Source organism: Aspergillus udagawae (assembly GCF_001078395.1).
Source record: "Aspergillus udagawae IFM 46973 DNA, scaffold_3, whole genome shotgun sequence".
In the NCBI taxonomy this organism is placed as follows: domain Eukaryota; kingdom Fungi; phylum Ascomycota; class Eurotiomycetes; order Eurotiales; family Aspergillaceae; genus Aspergillus; species Aspergillus udagawae.
This window is the reverse complement of record NW_025091266.1, coordinates 4,284,634-4,309,098: the sequence shown is the minus strand read 5'-3', so window position 1 is coordinate 4,309,098 and position 24,465 is coordinate 4,284,634. Positions and strand designations below refer to the sequence as shown.

Genomic DNA, 24,465 nt, shown 5'->3' with positions numbered 1-24,465 from the left:
TCGTCTTCGACTCATCTCCTACCATGTCTTTCACCTTCACAAATCGACCGCCGGAGTCGAGGGTCCCCTACGCCATCCCTCAATTGGAAGGCGAGCGCATTACTATCCCCGGTAGCAAAGGAACATTTCGCATTCTTGCGTCGTCCAAGCAGACAAATGGATTGATGGCAGTTTTCCAGAGCGGCGCTGTGCTATCTGATGCCCCAGGGTTCCACCATCATAACCACGCTCACGACGTCTTTTTGGTAACGAAAGGATATCTGAAACTGTGGAACGGGGATAAGTGTCGGATTATGGGACCGGGCGATTTCGCGTATGTGCCTCCTGTGAGTAGATATTTTGATTTCCGTTTCGCTAGGGCGTAACTGACAAAGCGCTTTACAGAAAGTAATTCACAATCCCGAGATGCTTGGACCCCATACCGAGATCTATGGTCTGATCACCCCCGGCGACTGGGTAGATTTCTTCCGCTATGTCTCGGAACCATATGAGGGGATCCTCGTGCCCGAGGACGACAACCGCGACCTAAAATCCATGCTCATTCCCAAAGTAATGGCCGCAAAAGAGAAGTTTGACGTCGTCTTCCATCCCAACTACGAACCACCCGAGGTGGGTGAATTTACTAAGGATGATGAAAAAATTCCAGATGGTCACCAGCCATACTATCTGCGCTCTAACACAGCCCCAAGATGGATGCTGGGTGGTGTGATGTCTAGACCCTTCATCACCACAAAACAAAGCAATGGCGTCTGTGCGATCTCGAGCATTGAGTCGTCCAACATGTACAGTGAAGGTCTGTTCTCTAGGTATATGACCTTCAAGTCTGTAGATCACTGTTTCTGTGTCCTGGAGGGTTCTTTGACCGTATGTCTTAAGGGTTCTACCGACATGGTATTCCGTGAGGGAGAGACGGTGGTGGTTCCCGCTGGTCAGGCGTTTGCTCTGCGATTTGACAGCAAGTATGTGCGGGTGTACTCATTCACTGATGGTGATGGGATTGAGTCGCTGGTGCACCGGCTCGGAAAGCCATTCGAGGGATTCATTCTGCCCGACAAGGAGCCCGAATGGGACTACTGTCAAGTGCAGGCTGTGGCTACAGATGTCAATGTGGAGATTGAACTGTGATCATAGGATTAAACATTTTCTGATTATGTACATAGGCAAGAATATACAGATGGCATACGAAGGACGGCAATTATCACTCCGTCAACGGGACCTATCCGGAAATGACCTCGGGCCTTCATTGGTTCAAAGCATAGAAGGGGGGAGTCCCCACGGGAGATCATGCGACCACCGGCAATTCATCCGGCTTTGTCGGGATATCCGGCGCACTTTCTCGCTGCACAGAGACATCGCGGCCTCTCGTCAAACGTCCCTCTATCTAGAGCCATGCTTAACAGCGTATTCGAAATATGATCGCCTTAAGGAACGATACAAATATGTGTGGATAATGCAGCATCAGCCTCAACGATCCCCTGCGCGTCCGAAGCGACAACGTGCCGCACAGGCATGTGACAGGTGTCGCCTGAAGAAGTATAAATGCGATGAATTGTATCCCTGCGCTCACTGCAAGAGTAAGATCGTCCACATATACTAACTTCAATATGATAAGAGGATTAATTACGCGCAGAAAGTGAGCTCAATTGCGTCTATCAGAGTAATTACCGGCGGCGCGAAAGCGGCCGGTCAGCCAGGTATCTCATTAGTTCTCTCGTTCTAGACAGATAATGGCTCTGTTGACTCTATGCCAGCTATGTAATGGAGCTAGAGAGGAAAGTCGAAGAGCTAACCGCAAAGCTACGTGTGGCCGAGTCGGAGCTCGCCTCCAACGACGCTCATCAACCGCAAAAAGTTGTGACGCGCTCGAAACACGGACCAGCTCCCGTGGCAAGCGTCGATGCAACATCATCGTCTATGCCGCCAAATGGAGCTACTCCAAGGGAGGCTTCACTGTTGCCCTATGAACCCCAGGAGGAAGCATGCGACACTATCGAACACGAAATCAGTGAGCTGAATCACCACACCAACGGGATCGAATTCCACGGCAGTTCCTCATCAGCAGCACTAATAGGGCATCTTCAAAGGAATAGGGAGAAAGACCGCGCCGAAAAACGATGGAATTCTCGCACCTCAGAGGCGGGGTTTTCGCTGGTCTCGACGCTGCATAATTCCAGTTTCTCACCTTCGTGCACAGCTGGTTCTGCGCAGCCGTCGCCAATGCAGGATCATAATTATTACTTTGAACACGCCCACGCGTTTATCAATGGGTACTTTGAGAATATTCATTTCATTCATCCATTGATCGACAAAGAGGATTTCAATGCCCGGGCGCATGCTCTGTGGTTCAATAGGACTCGGCAGCCGGAGCCGAGTTTTGTGGCTTTGTACCTCAGTGTACTCTCATTTGGAGCTTTGGTCCGTGTTTGGGACGAGCGGAAGCTAGGGGGATTGACGCGGTTTGAATGGAGTCGAAAGTTGTTCAGTGAAGTGCGGATGTATCTGAATCACCTGCACTTTTCTAATAATCTGGACACAGTTCAGTGTTTATACCTGATGGTAAATGCAGCTTGTTGAAGCATGATAGACATCGGGCTAACTTCATCCAGGCAAAAATATGCCAAAACGAGCTAAATCCTAATCGTGAGTGCCAGCCTGCTAGGTGAACAACTACTGATTAAAACACCAGTGGCTTATATATACTTGGGCCTTGCTGTACGTACTTGCTTGGCTGTTGGTTTCAATCGAGAAATACGCAATTCGAAGGACCAACAACGTTTGGGCTGGATCTCGAGGACTTGGTGGTGAGTTCAAGCAAGCACACTTCACGATCGTTGTACTCATCCCCTTTCTTGGTAGGGGCATATTCTCTCTCGAAATGTAAGATTATTACGGGACTCACGCCGGACCACATGTTGATGATATGGCAGTGAAATCAGTTTCTCCGTCGGACGTCCAGACACCCTAGGTATGGACGAATATCACAACCGCGCCCTCCCGGACCGCGATGACTCCGAATATGCCATTATACCTTGGATGGTGGACTTCGCTCAGATCATCCGGCGTGTATCCGTGCAAATATACAACTCGCGCATCGCCTTGCAGGAAAAACTGCAGGCCGCCTTACATATCGAGGCTGACCTCGACAAATGGATGGCTCGGCTCCCTGACCGGATAAAGCCAGATGTCCTGGGACACCTGCCATCGACCGGCGCATTGCGAGACCCCAAATGGGCGCGCAGACAGCGGCTGGTTCTGGGGATTCGTAAGTGCCAAGATCTATATTTGACCGCTGGAAAAGCTGATTTTGCAAAGGATACTATAACGTGAAGATGTTGTTGTTTCGCCCGTTTCTGAGCTACTTCACTCGCAAACAGCCACACACACCCACGGAGCTAGAAGAACCCATCGCAAAGTGCTTGGACGCAGCGGTGAAGACAATCGAGATCATATACAACATCTTCCGCATCCACACATTCTTCCGCTGCTGGTACTCCACTTCCCCCGCCACCCGAACCAACCCGGGCAAAGAATCAAGATCTAACGAGCAATTTAAAACAGGTGGTACAACACAACCTACGTCATGTTCGCAACATCGACCCTTCTCCTTCCCATGTCCAAGCTGGGAATGTGTGCCGAGACAATCCCACTTCTACAGTCTGTCGAACTGGCGGTCGAGATTCTAGAAGCGATGGACGAGTCCGTCGTCGCGCAGAAGTCCGTCGAGATCATCAAGCACTACCTGAAGGACTTCCGCGGCTCGGAACCCCAGCCCGCCCCTTCCAGTTATAATGGCGATGATGCCAGTATCCAGGCTCGTGCAATGCATGAACAGGAGGAGCAGCCTGGCTTTGATATCCCGGTATGTTGGGATTCTGGGAGGATTCTGATAGGCTTGGCGCTTGCCGGATACTAATCGCCAAATAGGAGTGGGCCTACGGTTTCGGATTTCCCGAGTACTCGTTTGAAGGGATTGCGAGGTTGTTAGATGATTTGGGCGGGCTTCCGATGTTGGATGCTTGATAGCGTTCGCTTTTGCTGGGTGAGAACGGCTTTGTATATGATTAGCTGATATTCATATACACACATGCACTCCAAGCGACTATCATGAAAGTAATAGTATCTTGCGAGACTCTGATATCTATTTAGCTCTGCCAGAAAGGAAAAGGACTAAAGATTTGCAGACCTCTTGGGAAATAATTCCGGGTGCCGCGTAACCGCATGTTCGACCTCTTCGATTGCATTGTAGCCATAAAGCTAATGCACCTCTGAGCATGTCCTGGTGTTATATAAGCAACTGGTTGTCCTGCTAGAAAGTCCTTCAGAAATCCAGATACTCACCATCTACTGGGAAATGCGCCTTTAATCTCCTTCCAAGTTAAGAAGGACCTCATCCCTCTTTTCCTGCTCTTTGCTATTTAGCATATGGAAATCATGCCTCTGAAGGAATATCAATCCAGTTATAGCAGTAGGGATGTGATTGCAGACTGATCTGCTTGAAAATCTCAATAATGGCTTTATTGCCGGATTTTTGCAAGCTCTTATATAGGCGGAGGATCTAGGGTAGATAGGATTTCTTCTTCATATGACTGAGTAATTAGCCCAGAATTGCGCTGTCTTTGAGAGATTTTGAGAGATAAGTTAGCACTTTATATACGGTAAGGGAGCAGAAGATGGTAGGCATCACTACTGGTGACAATTAGATGGTATATATTAGATGATGGGATCCACACAAGATCTGAATACGTGAACCTAGGAAAGAAGCAACTCTCGTAATTCTTTAAACAGTTCCATCAAGCGGCCCACTAAGCGCCTCCATCAGCCCGTCGGCTGATCGTTAAATCACCGGCCGTTCCTCCGCAAGGTAGTAGATGATTGTGCAGGGGTACGGGCTCTCGGAAATACCGAGACTAGTCCTATGGGCCAGAGTTCCCCGTCCTCGGCACAACCGCAGGGTAAGAGGCCGCAGGAAATTCTGGATCAGTATCCATGGTTCAAGAATTCAAATGTATCGATGCCACAGTAATTAGAAAATTGCAAGACAGACAAGATTGTCGTGGAAGTGGTGAAGGGAAAACCTTGAACACTCGGAGTGAAACGTGTCGGAGATGAGAGGACAATAGAAGAGACACCAAACATCTCACACTGCTAGGCATGTTATTACCATTCAATGAGCCTAAAGCAACACTAGCACCAGTAGCGCCTACTGGTAGATCTACCTTGAGTTCAGTCCCATTTCAGTTCCATTTTCTTGCAGGTTGACGCCTCGATGACACCAGCTTGCACGCTAATTTGCTAAACACGTCAACCATGCAGGGACTTTCATCTTGTTCGAAAAAAGGGTCAAGTCAATCGCTTAGCAACGACTGCGTCAAGTCTCCTATCCCAGATCTACATCAGTTTCTTGCACATGGACCTGTCATGCTTTAACTAAGTAGTGAGAACAACTCATCGAGGGAACAAATCAACGAGTCCGATGTGGACCCGAAATGGTCCCGACACACTTTTGCCTCCACGGCATATCCGGTTCTCTCACTCGGGTCCTCCAGCAAGCAACGAATATGACTGGCTTGCCGAGAGCTGCAAGGTGGTGCATCTAGCTCCACTGTCTAGTTCACGGATGACCAATACCCCACGGGGAACATATTGCTGAAGACATGTTGGGGGCTTTTTTGGGGCTTGAGGTGGTCAAGAAGCGGCATAGCTGAGAAGCAGGCTGCTGCCGAAAAGAATGGCATATATCTAGATTCGTGCTCTCCCTTGGGCTGCATCCTCAGTCGACGGTGTCCGGTTGCCGCGGGACTACATCTTCTTACTCACATCGCAATATACATCCTTGTCAGATTGCTGGACTCCGGGTGCCCAGTGAACAACACCATGGCGGAATCAAAGATCGACCCCAGGGTATGCGATCGCTCTGACTGGTATTTGCGTATCCTGTTAGGACGATCATGACTGAATCCAACAGGTCTTCCCTCGGCGCGTGAGACACGCCGCCCTGCTCACTGTCAACGTGTTTGTCTTTATGGGCAATATGTACTCCGTACGTACAAACAACTCCAGTCTTCCTCGATATTCAAGAACTGACGATATTCGTAAAGTCCGGGATAGCCACTGGTTTCGAGAGCTTAGCAGAGGATCTTCACCTTCCCTTTGCAAAACTGTCCGACCTGATTAGTTACTCGGTATTAGCCATGGGCTTAGCGAACATCTTCTGGATGCCTCTGGCGCTGTGCTTTGGCAAGCGCCCTATTGCTCTCATCTCTATGGCGATGTTTGTGACTGGCGTTATCTGGACATGTGTCGCCAAAGACTACAACAGCCTCATGGGAGCACGGGTTTTTGCTAGTTTCGGTATGTGTTTTGGGGACTTGACGATCACGCATCCGCTGATTGTATTAGGATATGGTTCGATCGAGTCCTTGGGACCCAGTATTCTCGCAGGTACGTTTCTGGATATGTATGATTCTAGATCAAGCATCATCTAACGTGCCCTAAAAGACCTATTCTACGAACGCAACTATGCCAGTGCGATGGCTACCTACGCTTTCTTTCTCTCAGGCGGATCGCAGATTGGACCCGTGATTGCCGGCTACCTGGTCGCATCGAAAGGGTGGCGCTGGTTCTTCTACCTGCTCTTGATCCTTGCTGCCGTTAACTTCGTGACGACCTTTTTCCTGTTGCCCGAAACCCTGTATGAGGTCGAGTCTGTGACCGAGCCGGATGCTCAGGGGGATTCGGAGAAGGTCTCTCAGCGACACATTGAAGCGGTATCCTCGCGGTCGAGCAGTGATGCATTCAGTTATGCGGCCTACTGGAAGGAACTGTTCAGGGTTGGTATCTCTCAGGAGGCCCGTAAAAAGGGAGTTCTGAAATTCTTGGGCTATTCCTTTGCCCTGCCGCTGCCGATGATCCTGATACCTGGAGCTTTGCTCGCCTCAATCATGTATGGTGTCGCTCTCGGAGGGTAAGCCATCCAGTTGCATACCAGGAATTCGGAAGCACTGCGTACTGACAATATTAGGGTTGTCTCTATCTCAACTCTCTGCCCATCCCTTCTCTCGCCGCCTCCCTACCTCTTCACCTCCGCCGATCTCGGTCTCTTCTCCCTGAGCAGCTTTATCGGCACCGTCGTTGCCTTCCCCATCGCTGGCCCTCTCACCGATTACCTCTCGCAATGGCTGCGCCGCCGCAACAATAACGTCCACAAACCGGAGCACCGTTTACCAGCCCTCCTCTTCCCCTTCCTCTTCTGCCCCTTGGGCCTAAGCATATTTGGCTACACCATCGCCCATCAGCAGCACTATATCGGTCCTGCCGTAGGTGCAGCTCTGTCCGCCGCGTCTCTCACTCTCGTCCCCTCGGTCATGCTCTCGTATGTGGTGGACTCGTACCCGCACACGAGCGGCGAGGCGCTGGTTCTGGTCAATGCATCCAAGAACGTGGTTGCCTTTGGGTTGAGCAAGGGATCGTACTCGTGGATGGCGCACGAGGGCGTCGACAAGATGTTCTATGAATTTGCAGCTATCCAGTGGGCGGCGATTGCGCTAGCGCTTCCCTTGTACTATGCCGGTCCTTGGATTCGGGCCAAAACGCAGAAATTTGTGTAATAGTTTTAGCTATGGAATGTGTATGTCTATGATATTCTCTCGTTTGCGAAATGAAATGAGTTTACTTCAGATTTTAATCCGCGTCCCCTCCTTAATGGAGTATTTCTATAGCACTAAAGTGCTACTGAGAGGACTCTGCCAGTAGTGCAGTACCCTTGAAAAAGGACAGAATATGGCATCCCAGGCAGATGGTCCGACCACCGCCACAAGGGATTAGCCTTCTTGTTCGGTTCATGTGGAGGATCTCGGGTAGGGATAGTGGACATCGGGATTATCGCCATAAACGTTAGTGCCACAAGACAGCACAGCGTTCCCCAGAAACCTTGTTTGACACTAGTTCCACGAAGTAATCAACTTGATTCACCCCTCGGTATGTACAATTTTATTGCAACCATCAATCATGAACACGACACCGAACCTGCATAGGCCATCTTAGTATAGACAAGAACAGCAAGAGGTATATAACACAGTCATATGGCACGTTGCGTATTAACCATTTCTTTCTATGACCAGGATGCATGGTGATGATTGTGATAGTGGCTGAGACAGGGATGAAATCAGGAAGCCTCCGGATACCCTGGACGTAACGCTAATCTGCACTAATCGGATGAAACAGTGGTAAACGGACTTCCCACCCAATGGAACTCTGTAAAGTGTCCCCATTTTTCGCCTTGTGGCCGTCTTTCTGAACTTGCTACTACTACTGCCATCGCTGGTCATGGGCTGCTATTCACGGCTTGAGCCGCCGCTGTGGTCATGGCCCTGGTGCTGACTCCAATGGATTCCGACTCCAGCGCCGAAATTGGGTTTTCTTCTCCCTTGCGACCCTATGCCACCAGTTCGGGATCAACCAACCCAAGTCTTTAGTGAGCGAGAGGGGAAATTGCTGTAAGTTTTTTGAAGGATAAGGAAATTTTCAGCGAATGTTAATCAGCAGGGGCCTTTTTGGCGTACCTCATCTACACTGAGGTATTGAGAGTGGGGAAGATAATATTGTGTTGAACAACGTGCCAACAGCCACAGGATTACTGAAACTCAGAGAGAGACATTAGCAGCCTGGACAGTATCACTAGATACGTGAGGTGCCTCTCTAAAAGCAGAACAAGTACAAGAAATGGCCAGATAATCTGATATACTGAGAGGACCACTAGCTCCAACTTTGTAGTCAAGGATTGGTGTACCAACTGTATAAACCAACGCCGCAGTCAAAATGCTGATCTTGCTGCAAAGACAACTGAGAGAGCTTAGTATAAGGATCTAAAAATTATCAAGTAGTGGTCCAAAGCACTGCGGCAAGTATAGATTATGGCATTCTGGAGAAAGACAATCCACAATTTTGATGAAGCGGGTTTTGCAATAAGTTTGATTTTCAGCTATTAAGGCAGTTACTAGTGCAGAGATTGCAGAAGAATCTCTGTGCTTGTTAGAAGAACCAGTCAGGTCCAGCTAGTTATAGTGTATTTACTTTCAAGGCAGTACCTGTAAACCCAACCAGCACATGACTTACCTAATTTGGGTCAGCTTACGCGCTGCAGCTCCTGCAGTATAGGTGTTATACCCTTTCTATCATACTGTATACATTTGCTTGCAGTATATTCTCATGGCATTTTCATAGGGTAATCGCGATTCTTCAGCTAAATCATCCTTTGGTGTTACAAAGTTGGTCGTGCCATTTGAATTAGCCTATTCTATTTGTCTCGGTCCTTATCTAAGGGGATAAAAGACTTACTTAAGCTCATCAGGGCAGCCACACTTGGGGTATAGATCTGAAGACGCTTTTTTTCTTCGACAGTCTGCACCTATAGAAAGCACTATCAGAGAAAACCATCACCTCTCTAGCCCTTTGCTCCAGCATGCATTCGTTTCATCAACGGCTGTCCATCTTCCTGGCAGGTGCCGTACTTGCCCCCGAAGAATAAGAAAGCTCTGGGACAACCTGTCTGACCCGGCGCTGGCGTTGTGATGTATAGTAAAGTAGATGCTGAACCCAGTCTGTGCCTTTCCTACTCTTTAAAAACCGAGTTCCCGGTGTTTCCAACCCTCCCGCAATTCCCTCCCTCCAAGCGCCCCCGCCCGGAATTCCCGAATTTACCAGCCTGGAGCTTTGCTGACAGCCATAAAACTGCCCCTCCTCAACCGTTATCTGTTAACACTACCAGTGATGCCCGTAGCTCATAAATCGAACCAATACTGCATCCACCATGGCTATCGACAAGCCTTTAACAACCCTCTACAAAGAGGTCCACGGCAGCAAAATCACGACGGACATCTACCTTCCCCCGTCGGGTTCGGCAACTCCGCAGAAATATCCAGTCGGTGAGTAACATTCAACGCCAGTTGAACATTGGTGATATACCAGTCGTAAACCATGTTTGAAGGAATGCTAATAGATAAAAAGTAATCGACATCCACGGCGGCGCCTTCATGCTCGGCCACTCACGCATGGTCTCCATTCCTCAGGTCAACGACTGCCTCGACCGGGGCTGGATCGTGCTCGTTCCGAACCACCGGTTGTGTCCGGGTGTAAACCTGCTGGAAGGCCCAATGCAGGATATCCGGGATTTGCTGGCGTGGATACATGCCGGGCACCTAGACACCTTTTTGGCAGAGCATGGGCCGTACCTTGCGGACTTGAAGAACATTGCTGCGTTTGGGACGTCATCTGGAGGGCATCTGGCATTGAGCTTGGTAGGTTTCTTTCCATTTCCGGAACGCACAGAGTATCTGTGCATGGATATGCCGTGCATCCGATGTGTTCGACGCATTCTATAGGTATATTGGGTCGGAAAGAAAAGAAGCAAGCTAAGTTGAACAGGGCTTCAACACCCCAAAACCACCGAAAGCACTCTTCTCTCTCTACGGCGCAGTCAATTTCATCGATCCGCTCTGGTCCAAACCACTCCCCCATGTTGGAGCTAAATTGCCCCCCAACCTGTCAACAGATTTCATCAACAAAGTCTACGCCGAAAAACCCGTGCCGACAGATAGCTCCGTCTCGCTAGAAGGTCAAATAGAGTCCGGCGTATCCAAGGGTCCCAATTTCTCGCAACCGCGCGACGCATTCGCATTTACGCAAATCGCGGCCGGAACTGTGCTTTCCGCAATCTACCCTGAGGGTCAAAGTAGTGATCCGGAGTACAGACTGGTTGATCCGGTGCAGAGTGTTTCAGAAAATTTTCCGCCGACATATATTGTGCACGGCACGGCGGATACGTTGGTACCTATTGATTTGAGCCGGGAGTATTTTAAGAGGTTGAAAGAGGCGGGTGTGAAGTGTGGGATGACCGAGGTTCCTGGGGAGGAACATACATTTGCGGCGACGATGAAGGTTGGGTCACAGACTTGGTGGTTGCAGAGAAAAGGGTTTGATTTCCTCGAGGACTTTATCGGGAAGGGGCCGAAAATTTCTAGTAGATAGAGGAAGAGGTAGAGTAGCAAGCAGTAAATGACTACTCTTTTACTACTTAGAGCTCCAGCATGTTAATTTTTGCAGGTAGGCAATAATCAATGTGCTCACTGTGGGTGATTTGAGCAGCGGTGTCCTTGGCTATACTTAATTAATATGGTATAATGAAAACTTGGTATTCCTTCATGAGTCTAGCAGGGAGTCTACACAGCGCCCCTTCATGACACCAGACAATCCTTATTATGCTGTGTAAGTAACTGGCCTGTATCTTGGAAACGAGCCGAGTCAAAACAAAGTCAAACACGTCAAGTATTGACGCGCAACGGAAAGTTCGATTGGTCTTCATGATATTCTGTCGTTGAGAGATTTTAGCGTTGACATGGGGTCGCTCGACGCGCGGCGCTGGACACCAAGGCTAAGCCGCAAGGTATTATTCGTAGTCCATTAACTAATTCCATGTACCATAGCCCCATACAGTGTCAACTTAATACCAACTTCATACCTCCTGCGGGTAGTTATCAGGAATCGCAGTACCATGCCAGATTCGGTCATCACTAGGAATTTGGATAGATGTGATGAATCAATAGAAGTTAAGATGTCTTCTGTCTGACCCATCTCTTATCTCATGCCCGGGGGGTGCCGAACCAACCCGTTCGCATTCGTCGCATGCTGATTGGTTAATAACCTCCCGCACCCCATCTGGCTCGTTAGTCCTACCGTGCCCGCCAATAACATGGCATGGATGCTGCCCACCTTCACTGAGAGATCGTTTCAGAATTCATAAGAAAAGATTCTTTACGAGCTCTTAACCCAAATCAGGAATATTCAAGGGCATGTTTCCGAAAGGGAAATTTTCCTCAAAAAGTTCTGACTCACAGCTCCTTGGCTCACCTTCTCCCATCATTCTCTGTGAAGATGGTCTGATAAATATAGGAAACGAATTTTATCAATCGTCCTGGATCTAGCATTCAAGACTCCACAGTCTGCCATAGAAGTGCCGTCTGTGCCCATCACTGATAGTCAACATGGCGAAGTGCATTCGCCTCGGGATCCTTGTTCCGTCTTCTAACACCGCCCTGGAACCCTTGGCCCAGGCGATCATTTCGGATCTTTCTCATGTCAGTGTCCATTTCTCTCGCTTCACTATGACGAGAATCAACCTGGACCACGGATCTCTCAATCAATTCCAAACAGACGTCATTGTCAATGCTGCAAGGCTTCTTGCTGATGCCAGAGTTGATATTATCGGCTGGGGTGGCAACTCCTCAGGCTGGCTAGGATTCCAAGCGGATGAAGACCTTTGCTCCAAGATAACAACTGTTACAGGCATTCCCGCAACAACATCTGTTCTTGCATTGAACAAAGCCCTTCAAATCTTCAGCATTCAGAATTTGGGTCTCGTTTCACCATATCTTCACGAGGTGCAAGAATCGATCATACGCAATTATGCTTCTATTGGTGTTGATATAAGCTGCGAGAGTCACCTTGGACTTTCAGATAACTTGACTATCGGTATGATCGACGCCACCACTCTGGAGAATAGTGTGTCGATGGTAGTCCATGGAGGCGCAGAGGCTGTGACGACATTTTGCACAAACTTCCAGGCCGCTCAGCAAGTGGCATACTGGGAAAGAAAATACAAGGTCGCAGTATTTGACACTGTCAGCACCGTCATTTGGGACATGTTGCAGTTTTGTGGGGTTGATACAAGGGGGCTGGCTAGCAAATGGGGGCAGCTTTTTGAAGGGGCACGTTGCTAGCAACAGTGAGGATCCCATTGCGCAGAATCCCCAATGCATTTGTACGCCATATTGTAGCCCAGAAACCATGCCCCGGCCACGAAGGCTTCAGCAAACTGAAGGTTCTATGACACAGAAGTCTGCAAGTTGTCTGTGCCGGGATAAAGGCCGAGGGAAGGGCTTGAGGCTGTTGCGGCTGCAGTCAAGACTGAGACATACCAAGTTCTACTTAACGGTAGTTTTAAGACTGGAATACATTGACACCTCTGTGGGGCGCAAACCTGCCTGTTATATACGTATAGGAACTGACTACTTGGAAGCGAGACGTGTTTTAATACCCTGGTAGGCTAACACCACATAGCAAAAGGAAGAACTAAGATGAGCCTGTGGATAGCTGTCAACTGTCCGCTTATAGGGACACTTTCAAGGATGATTCAAATAGTGATGACCAGACGGGGAAACGGCGATTGGCTTCCCAGGCGAGACGGAAAGAAGGGAGAGTGAGTGATAGGACGGCTAACAACCCCAAATTGGATGCAGCTCAAACTGTCTTCGTCCAATCAGTTCGACTTTCTTCCGACGTCACTAGACAATTCTCCTAGATACTATTTATAAAAATCTAAGACCTTCCATCTGATTTAGCGATACAATTGTATGCTATTCTTTGGTTATAGAACGAAGTCACGGAACTTCTCGCTTGCGAATTTAAGGTACGGATGATCAAGGCCCTTGTCTTGTTCAAATGCGTGTTTTCCAGACCCCAAGGAACATATGTTGAATTGTTTCTAGGGCTACTTTTGTGCTAAATGAGTGTGTCTGTCCAGATAAAGCTTTGTCCATAAAATCCTCCATGGAAAACAAGGTACCCCAGCTCCAGCGGGTGTAGGCGTTCTCAGCTTGAGCCATCTGGACCCGGCTGCTAAAAAGCAAAGGGTCTAGCCACCGTGAGCTGGACAGTGAGACAGTTCAAGAGACCCTGTGGCACTACAGAGAGCATTATTTGCTTGAAAAGTTTAGTTCCGTAACTTACAATTCCGTTCGTCTCACAGCAAGCGGCCTGGTTGTTGCAGCTTCCAAGGAGAGCTGACATGGTATTTAGTGACTACACACGGTGCGATAGCAGGGATAACACTTACAAACGCAGAGTGCAGGAAGCACATTCAGGTTCAGAATGCCACTGGTGAGCCCAGTGCAGCATTTGTTAGCTTGTTCGGGGCTACATGTCGTCGAATCCCCCGTTGGAATTGCGCTCGCAACAGTGAGGGTTGCTACAAGGGCAATGGTAGACAGGAACTGCATGTTGGCAGATGAGGTTTCTTAGTTGATGGGCAACAAGAAGGTATGATGTGGTATATAGATTAGACAAGGCTAGGGAACGATATGATTTGTCTTGTTGAGAAAGAATGGCCGACTGACGGAGGTTGATGAGAGTTTTATAGCCCGCTTGCCTTGATGTCTGTCAACTCATGACATTTGAGTCGACTCGTGCGGAGGCAATGGCTATTTTTCCCAACCAGTAAGAGCTTTAGGGAAGCGAGAAGTGAGATTTGGCAACGTGATAAGTACCTCCACTTCATCCCTCAGTCATTTTTGTAGAAGCAAGGCTGTCCATGCAGGAGTCGTACCATCTGGTAGAGCCTGGATCAGTATCCGCCGCACAATGCAGTACTAGCTCCGACTTCCCCTGGATTACTTTGAGGGCAAAATAGAAGACCTGAAACTACAGATCATCTTAATTGTGTAACTTTTACGACAATCTTTAGTCTATTGCTATGCTTCAGCTCTAATTTCTTCTCCACGCAAAAGTTCGACTCTCGGTCTGTTTCGCATTTGTTTACCTAGGCTATAGAAAGGTCCTTCACTCATTGGTGTCAGCTTGGCGCTCTTGGCATCGTCATGAGAAAGAAAGCACAATGAATCCTATAGGAGCAGTGACCCCGATTGAGGAATTGTGGCGTCGTGGATATTGTACAGTAAAACCTCGCTATAGCGAGCCTCGTTATAACGAGAACCTTAATATAACAAGAAGAATCCCTTGCTTGAATTAATTCTCCTTATAAATAATGAGATCCCTCACTATAACAAGTCTCATTAATTTCACCTTGCCTCCTATACAAATTCTCGTTATATCAAGGTGTTCTATTAGCTAATATGCCTCAGAGGAAGCCTATCTTAACGTCTTAGAAGACTACTTTATGAGCATAAAAACATCTCTATCTAAATGCAACATAGAAAGACCTTCGCGAATGGTTTTAGGACACCTATAATTATACTCTTTCATCTGGCCTTATCTCTGATATCTTATCCTGTAAATATAATTATCTTAATGCTGATTCCCTCCCTTTCCGCAATGCAAAACACTAACACTGTGAGAACTAGCCAGAGCTAGAGAATACCTTATTTAAGTAGATTATATATGTGAAGGGATAAATACCTATCTCTACAGAGCTTATTTAATAAAAGGCTCAGTCTTTTTAGGAGAAGATCTACCTAGGGCAAGAGATGCTAATATTTAGTAATAGATGGCTTTATAACTTTTAGACAAGGAGGTTAGTAAGATGGTATATATATTATAGAGAGGAGGGAGGTGTTCTAGCTTAGGTAGATTAAGAGATGCTTAAGATTAAATAAGTCTTAAGTGCTTATAGCCTTAAAGATTAGTTTAATTATGATAAGACTGGCCTCTTTTAGAAGCAGACTCCTGCATGGAGTCTTTTAACATGTTAACTTCTAGGTTAAAAAAAGATAAAGCATAGATAATAGCCCTCTTTTATTACAATGCAGATGGCTCTGAGAAGCTATTACTATGGTTTATTAGTATAGTGAAGAATCCATGAGCTTTCTAAGCTGCTGGTGTTAATATAACATAACCCACGGCCGAGCCGCGAATACGACCGAACCGTGAATTTTTTATTGCCCCCGCTGCTCTCCCAAATCAACATTCTTCAACGCGTCATTTTTTTATTATCTCCATACAAAATGCCTTTATCTAAGTAAGCCCGTCTACAAATGGCAATTACTGCTTGGAAAGAGAAGAAAGTTAAATCAAAATTGAAAGCTGCCCAGATATATGGTGTACCTGAAACTACCCTTCGCGAACGGCTTGCTGGCATCAAACCATGATCAGAAACACGTGCTAACGGCCATAAATTAACTACTATTGAAGAAGAATCCCTTGTTAAGATACTGCTAGATGCAGATAAACGAGGCTTTTTAATTCGCCCAGAGTTCCTGCGTGGAATGGCGCAGATTCTACTTCGCAAGCGCACACAGGACCCTACCGCAGTCCTTAGTATCAACTGGTCTTATTCCTTCACTAGAAGACGCCCTGAACTACGTACAAGATATAATCAGAGGATTACATACCAGCGTGCAAAGCAGGAGGATCCTAAGGTCATAAAACAGTGGTTTAAGACTGTCCGTGAAGTTATCCAGGAGCATGGCATATATAAAGATGATATCTAGAACTTTAATGAGACTGGCTTTGCAATGGGGCTCAGTACTACTTTAAAGGTTATTACATCAGTGGAACGCAGTGAGAGACCTCGCAGAGTTATCCAGGGAAACCGTGAATGGGTTATAATCATTGAATGTGTAGGCTTAAAAGGGATCTCTATCCCACCAGCAGTTATCCTAAAAGGGAAGGAACACCTAGCTGCTTGGTATTAAGAACTTAATCTTCCTCCAGACTGGAGGCTTACCAATAGCACCAATGGCTGGATAACAGATGAGATTGGCCTTAAGTGGCTGAAGCACATATTCGACCCCTTTTCAAGACGATATTCAATTGGTGCAAAAAGGCTACTTATTCTGGATGGCCATTCAAGCCATCTATCTGCTGAATTTGATGATTTTTGCAAAGGGAATGCAATTATCTGTCTCTGTATGCCTGCGCATACATCTCATCTTCTCCAACCCCTAGATGTTGGGGTTTTTGGGCCTCTTAAGCGCGCATATAGGAAACTAGTTGAGGAGATGATGATGGCTGGAAACAACCATATTGATAAAGAGGATTTCTTATATCTATACCCTCCTGCATGTGAAGCAGTCTTTACTCAACAGAATATATGCAATGGCTTCGCAGGAGCTGGTCTTAATCCACTTGATATAGACTGGGTCCTTGCTAAGAAATATCTTCTGCTTTTCAGACACCCTAGAATGCTCGCCAGCTTGATAAAAAGGTCCGCAGTCTACAGAAAAGTCTTCAGAAGAAAAGGACACTTTCTAGCAGTCTAATATCATATATTCAGCATCTTGAAAAGGCTGCGCAGATGGCAATGAATGCAAACCTTCTTCTACAACAAGAAATCAAGGTTCTACGGGCTGAGAATGAGCGGAAAATGAAGAAGAAGGCAAGGAAGCGTATTAATCTAGGGAATAACCTCTTTATATCTGTGCAGGAAGGTCGTGACCGTATTCAGCAGGTTGATGAGCAGGTTGATGAGCAGGTTGATGAGCAGGTTGATGAGCAGGTTGATGAGCAGGTTGATGAGCAGGTTGATGAGCCTATACCTATATCTCGTCAGCGCGCTCCGCCAACCTGTAGTGGATGTTGGACTATTGGACATACTAGAAGAAGTTGCCCTAATAAATAGCCATATATTCAGCTAGTAGATAGTCTAATTAATGACGTTGGTGGTTGAAAAGCTTCAAAGATAGGATGATTTGCGGCAAAAATTCGCGGTTCGGTCGTATTCGCGGCTCGGCCGTGGGTTACGTTACAGAATCTGAATCTTATCTAGAGGAGTAACCAGAAAGCCTAGATTATAGTATTAATCTTTACAGAGTTTCTTTATTAGTTTAATAAGTAGATAAGTAGACAGAATGTTATCCTTCTTATGGATAACTTCTCTGCGCATCAAGCTGCTGTAACAGAGATTTAATCTAGTGGCTATCTACTATAGAATACTCTTATTATATAGCTTCCTGTGAACTCTACAAGCCGATATCAGCCTCTTAATCAAGGGATTATCCACTGTTGGAAGTTATACTAGAAATGATACTGGATTTGCTTTATCCTTTAAGAGTTTAAGCTTAATCATGATCTAATTACCTCAATGAACGTTCTAAGAGTGGTTTGATGGGGAATCTAGAGCTGGGAATTTAATCTTTCTGGATAGGTAATCTAGAATTACTTTTGAAAAGCTCTAGATTCTTAATTATCATATTAAGAGCCTGTTGATCCAGTAGTTCTGGATGATATATAGAAAGCATTCTCTCTCCTTAAGGTATCTACGCCTATCCAGGATCTAATGGATATTGAAACCTTTCTTAATCCAGCAGAGGAAGCCGTCCAGGATACTCCTGATGATATTAATATCCAGGTTCTAGCTTAGTACAGGCTAGAGCTAGATGATGATTCTGAGGAGGAGCTTGAGGTTCTACCATAAATATCACTGGATGAGGCTTTAGAAGCACTAAGAACACTTTGTTTATATGAAGAGCAGCAGGCAGATGGTATCCCTAGCCTTATATATGAGCTAGATAAGCATGAGCGTATCCTTTGGGGTCGAAAGCTAAGCCTACAGACGCAGCAGGACATTCGAAGCTATTTTACAGGCTAAATATATATATCCTTGATATAACGAGAACCTCGATATAACGAGAAATATGGTCTGTCTGGAATATCTCGCTATAACGAGGTTTTACTGTAGTCACTTGCCAGTTTGGCTAATGTTGCATTCTTCGGCAATAATACCATGCTTTTGAGAATTATTGAGTGAAAACAAGGAATCTCAGCGGGCTCTGATCCACATCACATCCGTCGTTCACTTGTTCTGCTAATTCGCTGTGAATTTTCATTTGTCAAGTTTAAGTTCTCGCTCCAGAGTTTTATGGGCATGTGCCAAGTCCTTCTTCAGCTGAAGCTGTCATATGTACAGAATTGGGCGACTTTGTCATTTTCATTGGGCCAATTGGTATCATTGCTTGTGGGCCTTTCATCATCCCTCGCAGCGAAAGAAAATGTGAAGGACTGACCTTTACCATCCGGCCTGAACCACTTTCTTTCCACTTTCGATGGTTTCCAATATCCTTTTTCTGCTAGTAGAAGTGTTCTGATAGCCGCTGACCTGAAGGCTTCGAATTATCGATCTACTGTGATCTGCATCCTGTTCGCTATTGTGTTGTGTGATAGATCGAGTGGCGTTTTACTGCCTATCGTGCTTCGGGTGACATCCAGTCGCCTCAGACTTCCTATCACGTTCAGATTTAGTTTTGATGGGCACATATTGTTGCAACCCCTGCCAGGCACTGTCCTATCGGAGAATGCAATAACATGCTGGAGTACTCCATATAGCTGCATCAATTGGACTGTGCACAGTCCAGAGGACGCAAGAACCTGCCTTTGAGGGTGCCTTAACCAACACATATACGAAGTGGAGGTCACTGGTTACACCCTCCCCTCCCGGGCGTGGATACTCTTTTGCGCGATACTAGCACAACGTACGGATCCCTTCGGCGAGCGCGAGCCTTTTGGCTAAGCTCTTGATGTTAAACCATATTCATGCCCTCATAATTGTTCCATGCCTGACACACTCTCTCCGGAGCTGCTCTGTCTCCACAGCAGTGAAATGCTCGGGATGCGGCCAATATGCATTGCCATCTTGCAGAACCTCGGTGGGTTTAGTGAAGTAACGGTCAATTGGGGCCTTACAGTGGTTTCGTTTCCCATGATTGATGCTCAGCGATAATGTAGGACAGATACGCGAACTGAACACAAATATCCAATCACAACGGTGCATGAAAGGTCAAGAAAGTCCCACCCAGGGCTGTTACATCATCTGACAAATTGAAGGAAGAAATCTATTATATTAACTATAGCTCCAGCTCTTAAGAGCTCTTTCCCTGCGGTATGGGATGTATGCCTTGCTTAAGGGAGTATAGGTTAGTATAGTTACCTTTATGTCAGGTGAGTAAGGAAGGTTAATAGCTATAATATATAGAAGGGTGTGCTTGGGTAGAGATAGTAGGAGAGGTGATATCTATATAATCTTAAAGAGAAATAGAGTACTCTTTTAGCTATAGGAAATAAATATAGCACATCTTATATAAAAGCTATAAGACCAGGGTTAGCTTATAGAATTATTAGGTTTAGGCTGACCAACAGCATCTATACAACTAAGTTATTTGTAGGCAGGATTCCTATGAAAATGTTCATAATAGACTATATAATAGTTGACATTGCACGGCATGAGATACATACTTTAGTTAACTGCGTGCAGTAGCCTAGCTCTAGGTTAGCTATTAAGAAATGCCTGCTAAAGGTTTTAAATTGGCTCCAAATAGTTAAATGAATCTAGATAGGGTGGGATGAGGTTGTAAAGATTTCTATTGATTATTGCAATAGTGAGGTAAAGACTTCAGCAATTCCACTATAAGAAACATTGTTGTCATTGGATTGGATGACTTCAACATATGGCGTCATGCTGAGCCCACCTGGAGAGGCAATTGCCGTGGCAGTGCTGGGAAAGCCTACCAGCACCGCGGCTGCCTGCGATTGACAGCCTGGATTGCATTGACCCCGATGTTTACAAAGCTGATATTCAAGTAGTTCTGGCAGAACCTAATGGGCCCATCGTCCGCCGACTGCTCAGGAATGCGTGTAGCCGGACGATTCCTGTTCGGGATGCCTTTGTGCGAGCGCAGTAACTAACATTCATAATCACTACCTCCCGAGATCGTTCATTCCGGCAGCCAGGGGAAGCAACGCTGCATATAGTCATTATATATCTGCAAGGCTCATGGAGTGGCATACAGCATGCTATTTTAAATGAGGGGATAGAATGGCTAATTAGCAGGTGCAATACCGCCGCCCCTATTCACATCTTTAATCCCTTTTTCACCAGCACTCTGGCCTATGTGCCTGTAGACAAGTGTGCTAGCAGCGCTTACACAGCTTTCTATAACATCCAAGGCCATTGTATTGCCCGGCTCGCACCAGATCATTCCTAGACTAAAACTGTGTACACTCCGTGGACAGTAGTCTAGTGGCATGAAGGCAATACCTTGCCCGTAACCAACCTAAGGGATAACTTAGATGTAGGACACTATTTCTCTAGTATTACTGCATCTTGTTATCTACCCATATAGCTGGAATAACAGGGCTAAGGTATATACCAGTCAAATGCCAGTCACAACCTATCTTAGCTGTCATCCAGCAGCGCCACGCGTCCATTCTATCCATAAAGCTAGGAATGGACAGACCTTCACCCTATCATTTTAATATGATGCGGCTGGCAATCAGACTCACTCCTGGGATAATCTCAACCAGTTGACGGAAACGGCACTGTATGACAAACTGTGGCTGGCGCGCCAATTGCACTGTGGAATTCTCGTGGCGTTTGCTACCATTACACCAACGATGCCCTTCGTCGAGAGACTGGGTGCTGGCTGCTGGTGATGCCGGCCTCACTGACAGGGCAGAAGGCAGAGGCAAAGCTTGTCATCCAGACTCTGTTCGGCGAGTCCTGTGACTCGTATGCCGAAGCCGTCACCGCTAACTTCCGTGGTCGGGTCTGGAAGATCCGTGATCAGTCAGGAGAGCACACGCAGCTGGCATATGATGTACGCGGCCGTTGTATCCGTTCTAAGTTCCAGGTAGCGGTCGAGTACAAGGCCGTCCTGGATTGGAACAAGAAGGAGAATACGGAACTTGACTCTCGCAGTTTCGAGACCCGTGCAGAGTTTGACAACTTTGGCTCTCCAGTATGGGATGTTGATGTTCAGAGGAACGAGACGCGGCGAGTGTTCTCACGCCGTGGACACGCATCGAAAGTGGAGGTCCGGCATGTCAGTAAGCCGGACGAGTGGCAGACATATCTCGTTGACACGACCTTTGAAGCTGATGGATTGCCGTTATCCGTTACATATGGCAATGGCACACGCACGACGTTTACCTATCAACCTCGGTCCCGTCATCTCCTCACCCAGCGAACCGTGTCTCTGAAGCCTGGTAACGGTACAAAGGGTGAAGAAGTCAAGGAACATCTTTCCTTTACCTACGACATAGTCGGTCGTCGCGTGTCCAGGAGCAACAAGGCCGACAAGCTTGTCTTTGTCGGCGGTACGCGCATCAGTGCGGACTTTACCTACAGCTACGATGTCATCGGACAGCTGGTCAGCGCAACGGGGCGAGGGCAACTCCCGGCTGGGGTCACACGGCTGCAACCATATAGTGCCATGAGTGGAAACACGGACAGAGTAGGACCTGCTGAGGGGGACAGAATGTTCAATTACAGGGAGTCCTACACGCACGATCTAGCGGGCAACATGACGCGTAATAGATTTGCAGCCGCAAATCCGAGCGCTGGGGTAAAGAAGAGCTTTACCTATTGCCAGCAAGAGCAAACAAGGCAATCTTCAAGGTAATAAGGGTACGGAGCGTGTGCAGCTCACAAATGTGCCTGCGCTCCGCAAGAACGCCATCGAAGCCTTCGGAAAACGCGAGCACGACTCCAAATCCTACATGGAAACGATATGGGATAGTCCCCCGCAGGTTACTCGGGGCATGACACATGATGCAACGAAGGCCGCGATGAGGATGCAGAATGACTGGCAGGTGGCCCAAATGAGTCGCACAGACCTCAACCGCGCATTCGGGATCATGGAAAAGAAGTTGAAAACCGTGGGCGATTCACTGTGGGACAGTCGGACAACGGATCCAAAGAAATTGCCCGCGATGACCTTTCGGGAGACGATCAGGCGGCCGCTCGATGTGCTTAAGGAGGAGACTTCATATGTTGGGATCAGCAGCGATAAGTTCATCAGCGATCAGAAGCGGTACCAGGCGGTTGAAAAGGCCGTCTCGGGCCTGGTTAGCTTTGCCAATGAGAAGCTTGGTCCGGATGGACCCACGGCCCAACAGGCAAAGGCTCTTCAAACCGTCATGAATCAGCGAGATGGTCTGGCAAGACTCTGGGAAAGATCCATCCTGGACCAAGAAGTTGTGCGGGATAACTCCCACAGCTACCAGGTGCATACGCTGACCAAGAATCCACAATGTCCTCGGGGATGGCACCCAACCCTTCCAACAAGAGGTAGTATTGCACTTCGGACAGTGGTGTTCTATAGATTCGAGGAAGCCTGAGGGGTTTGAAGCTGCTTGCAATAACATCACCTGTCAAATACAAACATCTATGATCATTGCTGCAATGGGAAAGGGGGAGTTTACTTTGTATTCAAGATTTGAGAACTCGGTCCAGAAACAAACTATGTGTATGCAGCCCACCTGCGTGCCATATAATCATACTGCTACCTGGGACCATGGATAGTAGGTGGGTTATCTCATAATAGATGCAGTGACTTTTGAATCCAGGTTCTCTCCTCCACTCCACTACGAATTGCCCCAGAAATTCCACTTTGGCTTTTGACCATATGCTGGTGAAAATGCATTCATGACGACCAACTTAAGCCATGCGACCGAGAATGATTTGTGCCTGTCTTGTGGGGCCTCGCTTTTGAGGAATAAGCACCACTCCAGACCAGATCATCTTGTTGTTGAATGCCCCAAGATTTCCGACGGTACAAGCACATCAAACTAGGAGTGTCAGATATCTATAACATCACCCTCAAGGTAAAATACGCCTTAGGCACCTCTTCTTCTGTCATATACTTGTATCATTCAGCAGGGGCTAATAAGCACATGTCAGCTCAGCCATGTGAAAGGTCATTCCCCAGTATCTATTCTTTTCAGCTCAGTCTGGAACGGTCTGGCTCTGCGCCATGACGCCGGGATAGACTGGTGGTGGATTGGGTTTGGATGGATCCGCAAGGGGTTCAATCCAACCCATGCAGATTATGGGTTAATCCACTAGCTATCTAACCCACCCTCATCTGCGTTGGATTATGGATAATGGATATATCCATACTATCTAGTCAGGTGACCTCTAGTATTCAGATTACTACCTATTTTTCTAGTATTCTAGCTACACCACTAAGATATCTATATATCTTATTTAATAATTTAATAATTTACTATGTAGATATCATATATTACCTATTATATAAGATAAAATAGCCTTATATAGGGGAGTAGTGGTACTCCTCAAACTTACGATGGAAAGTACTGCAGATATATAAATTCTTACCACAACTATCCTAACTATTATTATCTAAAATCTAAATCCACTATAACTCTAATTTTTCTTACTAAATCTAATATTTTATCTTATATGTAGATAGATATGACTATTCCCTGTCTATAGATTTAAAAATATATCCTCATCTAGGCCTAGATGTGGTTAAACAAGCTTATCAGTCCCCTAAGGCACTAGATCACGTGCACATCATGTATACCTAATGGGTTATCCATAACTATCTATACGGATCAGATGTCATCCATCCATATCCATGCGGATTAGATCAGGGTCAACCCCTGTCCAGCCCAAAGTGCGGATTGGGCGGGTTGGAAATGGATTGCGGATTGGGTCAGCCAATCGGGATAAGAATCAGAGCAACACCGCTTAGTCAGCCTTCCCTTTGTTCCGCTTGACTACCCAAACAAAGGACAAGCTACGCTTGAGTTTAAGGTCTAAGATCATCTTAGTGGCACTTTAAAAAGCACCTGGGCCAGTGCTTTCTAGGCTTCTTTCTAGCAAGCTCTTTAGTAAAATTCTGCAGCATTTCATGCGAGGTAAAGAGGCCTTTCTTAGTGAGTTTATTAATATACTTTATGAGTTCCTTATCTTTCTTGTTAGTTAGAATTCACTGCTCC

The 24,465-nt window shown here is 46.8% G+C and overlaps 6 protein-coding genes across 6 annotated transcripts; all 6 read left to right on the top strand.

Moving 5' to 3' along the window:
* Window positions 1–23: 23 nt before the first annotated feature.
* Aud_005354 (cupin domain-containing protein) lies at window positions 24–1,125 on the top strand (the record flags this gene model as incomplete). Its single annotated transcript, XM_043290283.1, has 2 exons — window positions 24–326; window positions 385–1,125. 2 exons carry the CDS (start codon window positions 24–26, stop codon window positions 1,123–1,125), a joined length of 1,044 nt encoding a protein of 347 aa, XP_043146218.1.
* A 633-nt stretch (window positions 1,126–1,758) lies between these two features.
* On the top strand, window positions 1,759–4,020 carry Aud_005353 (fungal specific transcription factor domain-containing protein; the record flags this gene model as incomplete). The annotated part of the gene is made up of 8 exons (XM_043290282.1): window positions 1,759–2,556; window positions 2,607–2,640; window positions 2,687–2,801; window positions 2,857–2,877; window positions 2,928–3,262; window positions 3,313–3,487; window positions 3,559–3,859; window positions 3,925–4,020. The coding sequence occupies 8 exons, from the start codon at window positions 1,759–1,761 to the stop codon at window positions 4,018–4,020; spliced, it is 1,875 nt and encodes a 624-aa protein (XP_043146217.1).
* Window positions 4,021–5,874: 1,854 nt separating this feature from the next.
* On the top strand, window positions 5,875–7,607 carry Aud_005352 (putative MFS transporter; the record flags this gene model as incomplete). The annotated part of the gene is made up of 6 exons (XM_043290281.1): window positions 5,875–5,901; window positions 5,966–6,040; window positions 6,099–6,351; window positions 6,400–6,441; window positions 6,499–6,964; window positions 7,022–7,607. 6 exons carry the CDS (start codon window positions 5,875–5,877, stop codon window positions 7,605–7,607), a joined length of 1,449 nt encoding a protein of 482 aa, XP_043146216.1.
* Window positions 7,608–9,808: 2,201 nt separating this feature from the next.
* Window positions 9,809–11,025, top strand: Aud_005351 (uncharacterized protein; the record flags this gene model as incomplete). The annotated part of the gene is made up of 3 exons (XM_043290280.1): window positions 9,809–9,923; window positions 10,006–10,295; window positions 10,423–11,025. The coding sequence occupies 3 exons, from the start codon at window positions 9,809–9,811 to the stop codon at window positions 11,023–11,025; spliced, it is 1,008 nt and encodes a 335-aa protein (XP_043146215.1).
* Window positions 11,026–12,038: 1,013 nt separating this feature from the next.
* Window positions 12,039–12,773, top strand: Aud_005350 (maleate cis-trans isomerase family protein; the record flags this gene model as incomplete). Its single annotated transcript, XM_043290279.1, has 1 exon — window positions 12,039–12,773. One exon carries the CDS (start codon window positions 12,039–12,041, stop codon window positions 12,771–12,773), a length of 735 nt encoding a protein of 244 aa, XP_043146214.1.
* Window positions 12,774–21,152: 8,379 nt separating this feature from the next.
* Aud_005349 (uncharacterized protein) lies at window positions 21,153–22,839 on the top strand (the record flags this gene model as incomplete). The annotated part of the gene is made up of 2 exons (XM_043290278.1): window positions 21,153–22,064; window positions 22,096–22,839. The coding sequence occupies 2 exons, from the start codon at window positions 21,153–21,155 to the stop codon at window positions 22,837–22,839; spliced, it is 1,656 nt and encodes a 551-aa protein (XP_043146213.1).
* Between the last annotated feature and the right edge of the window lie 1,626 nt (window positions 22,840–24,465).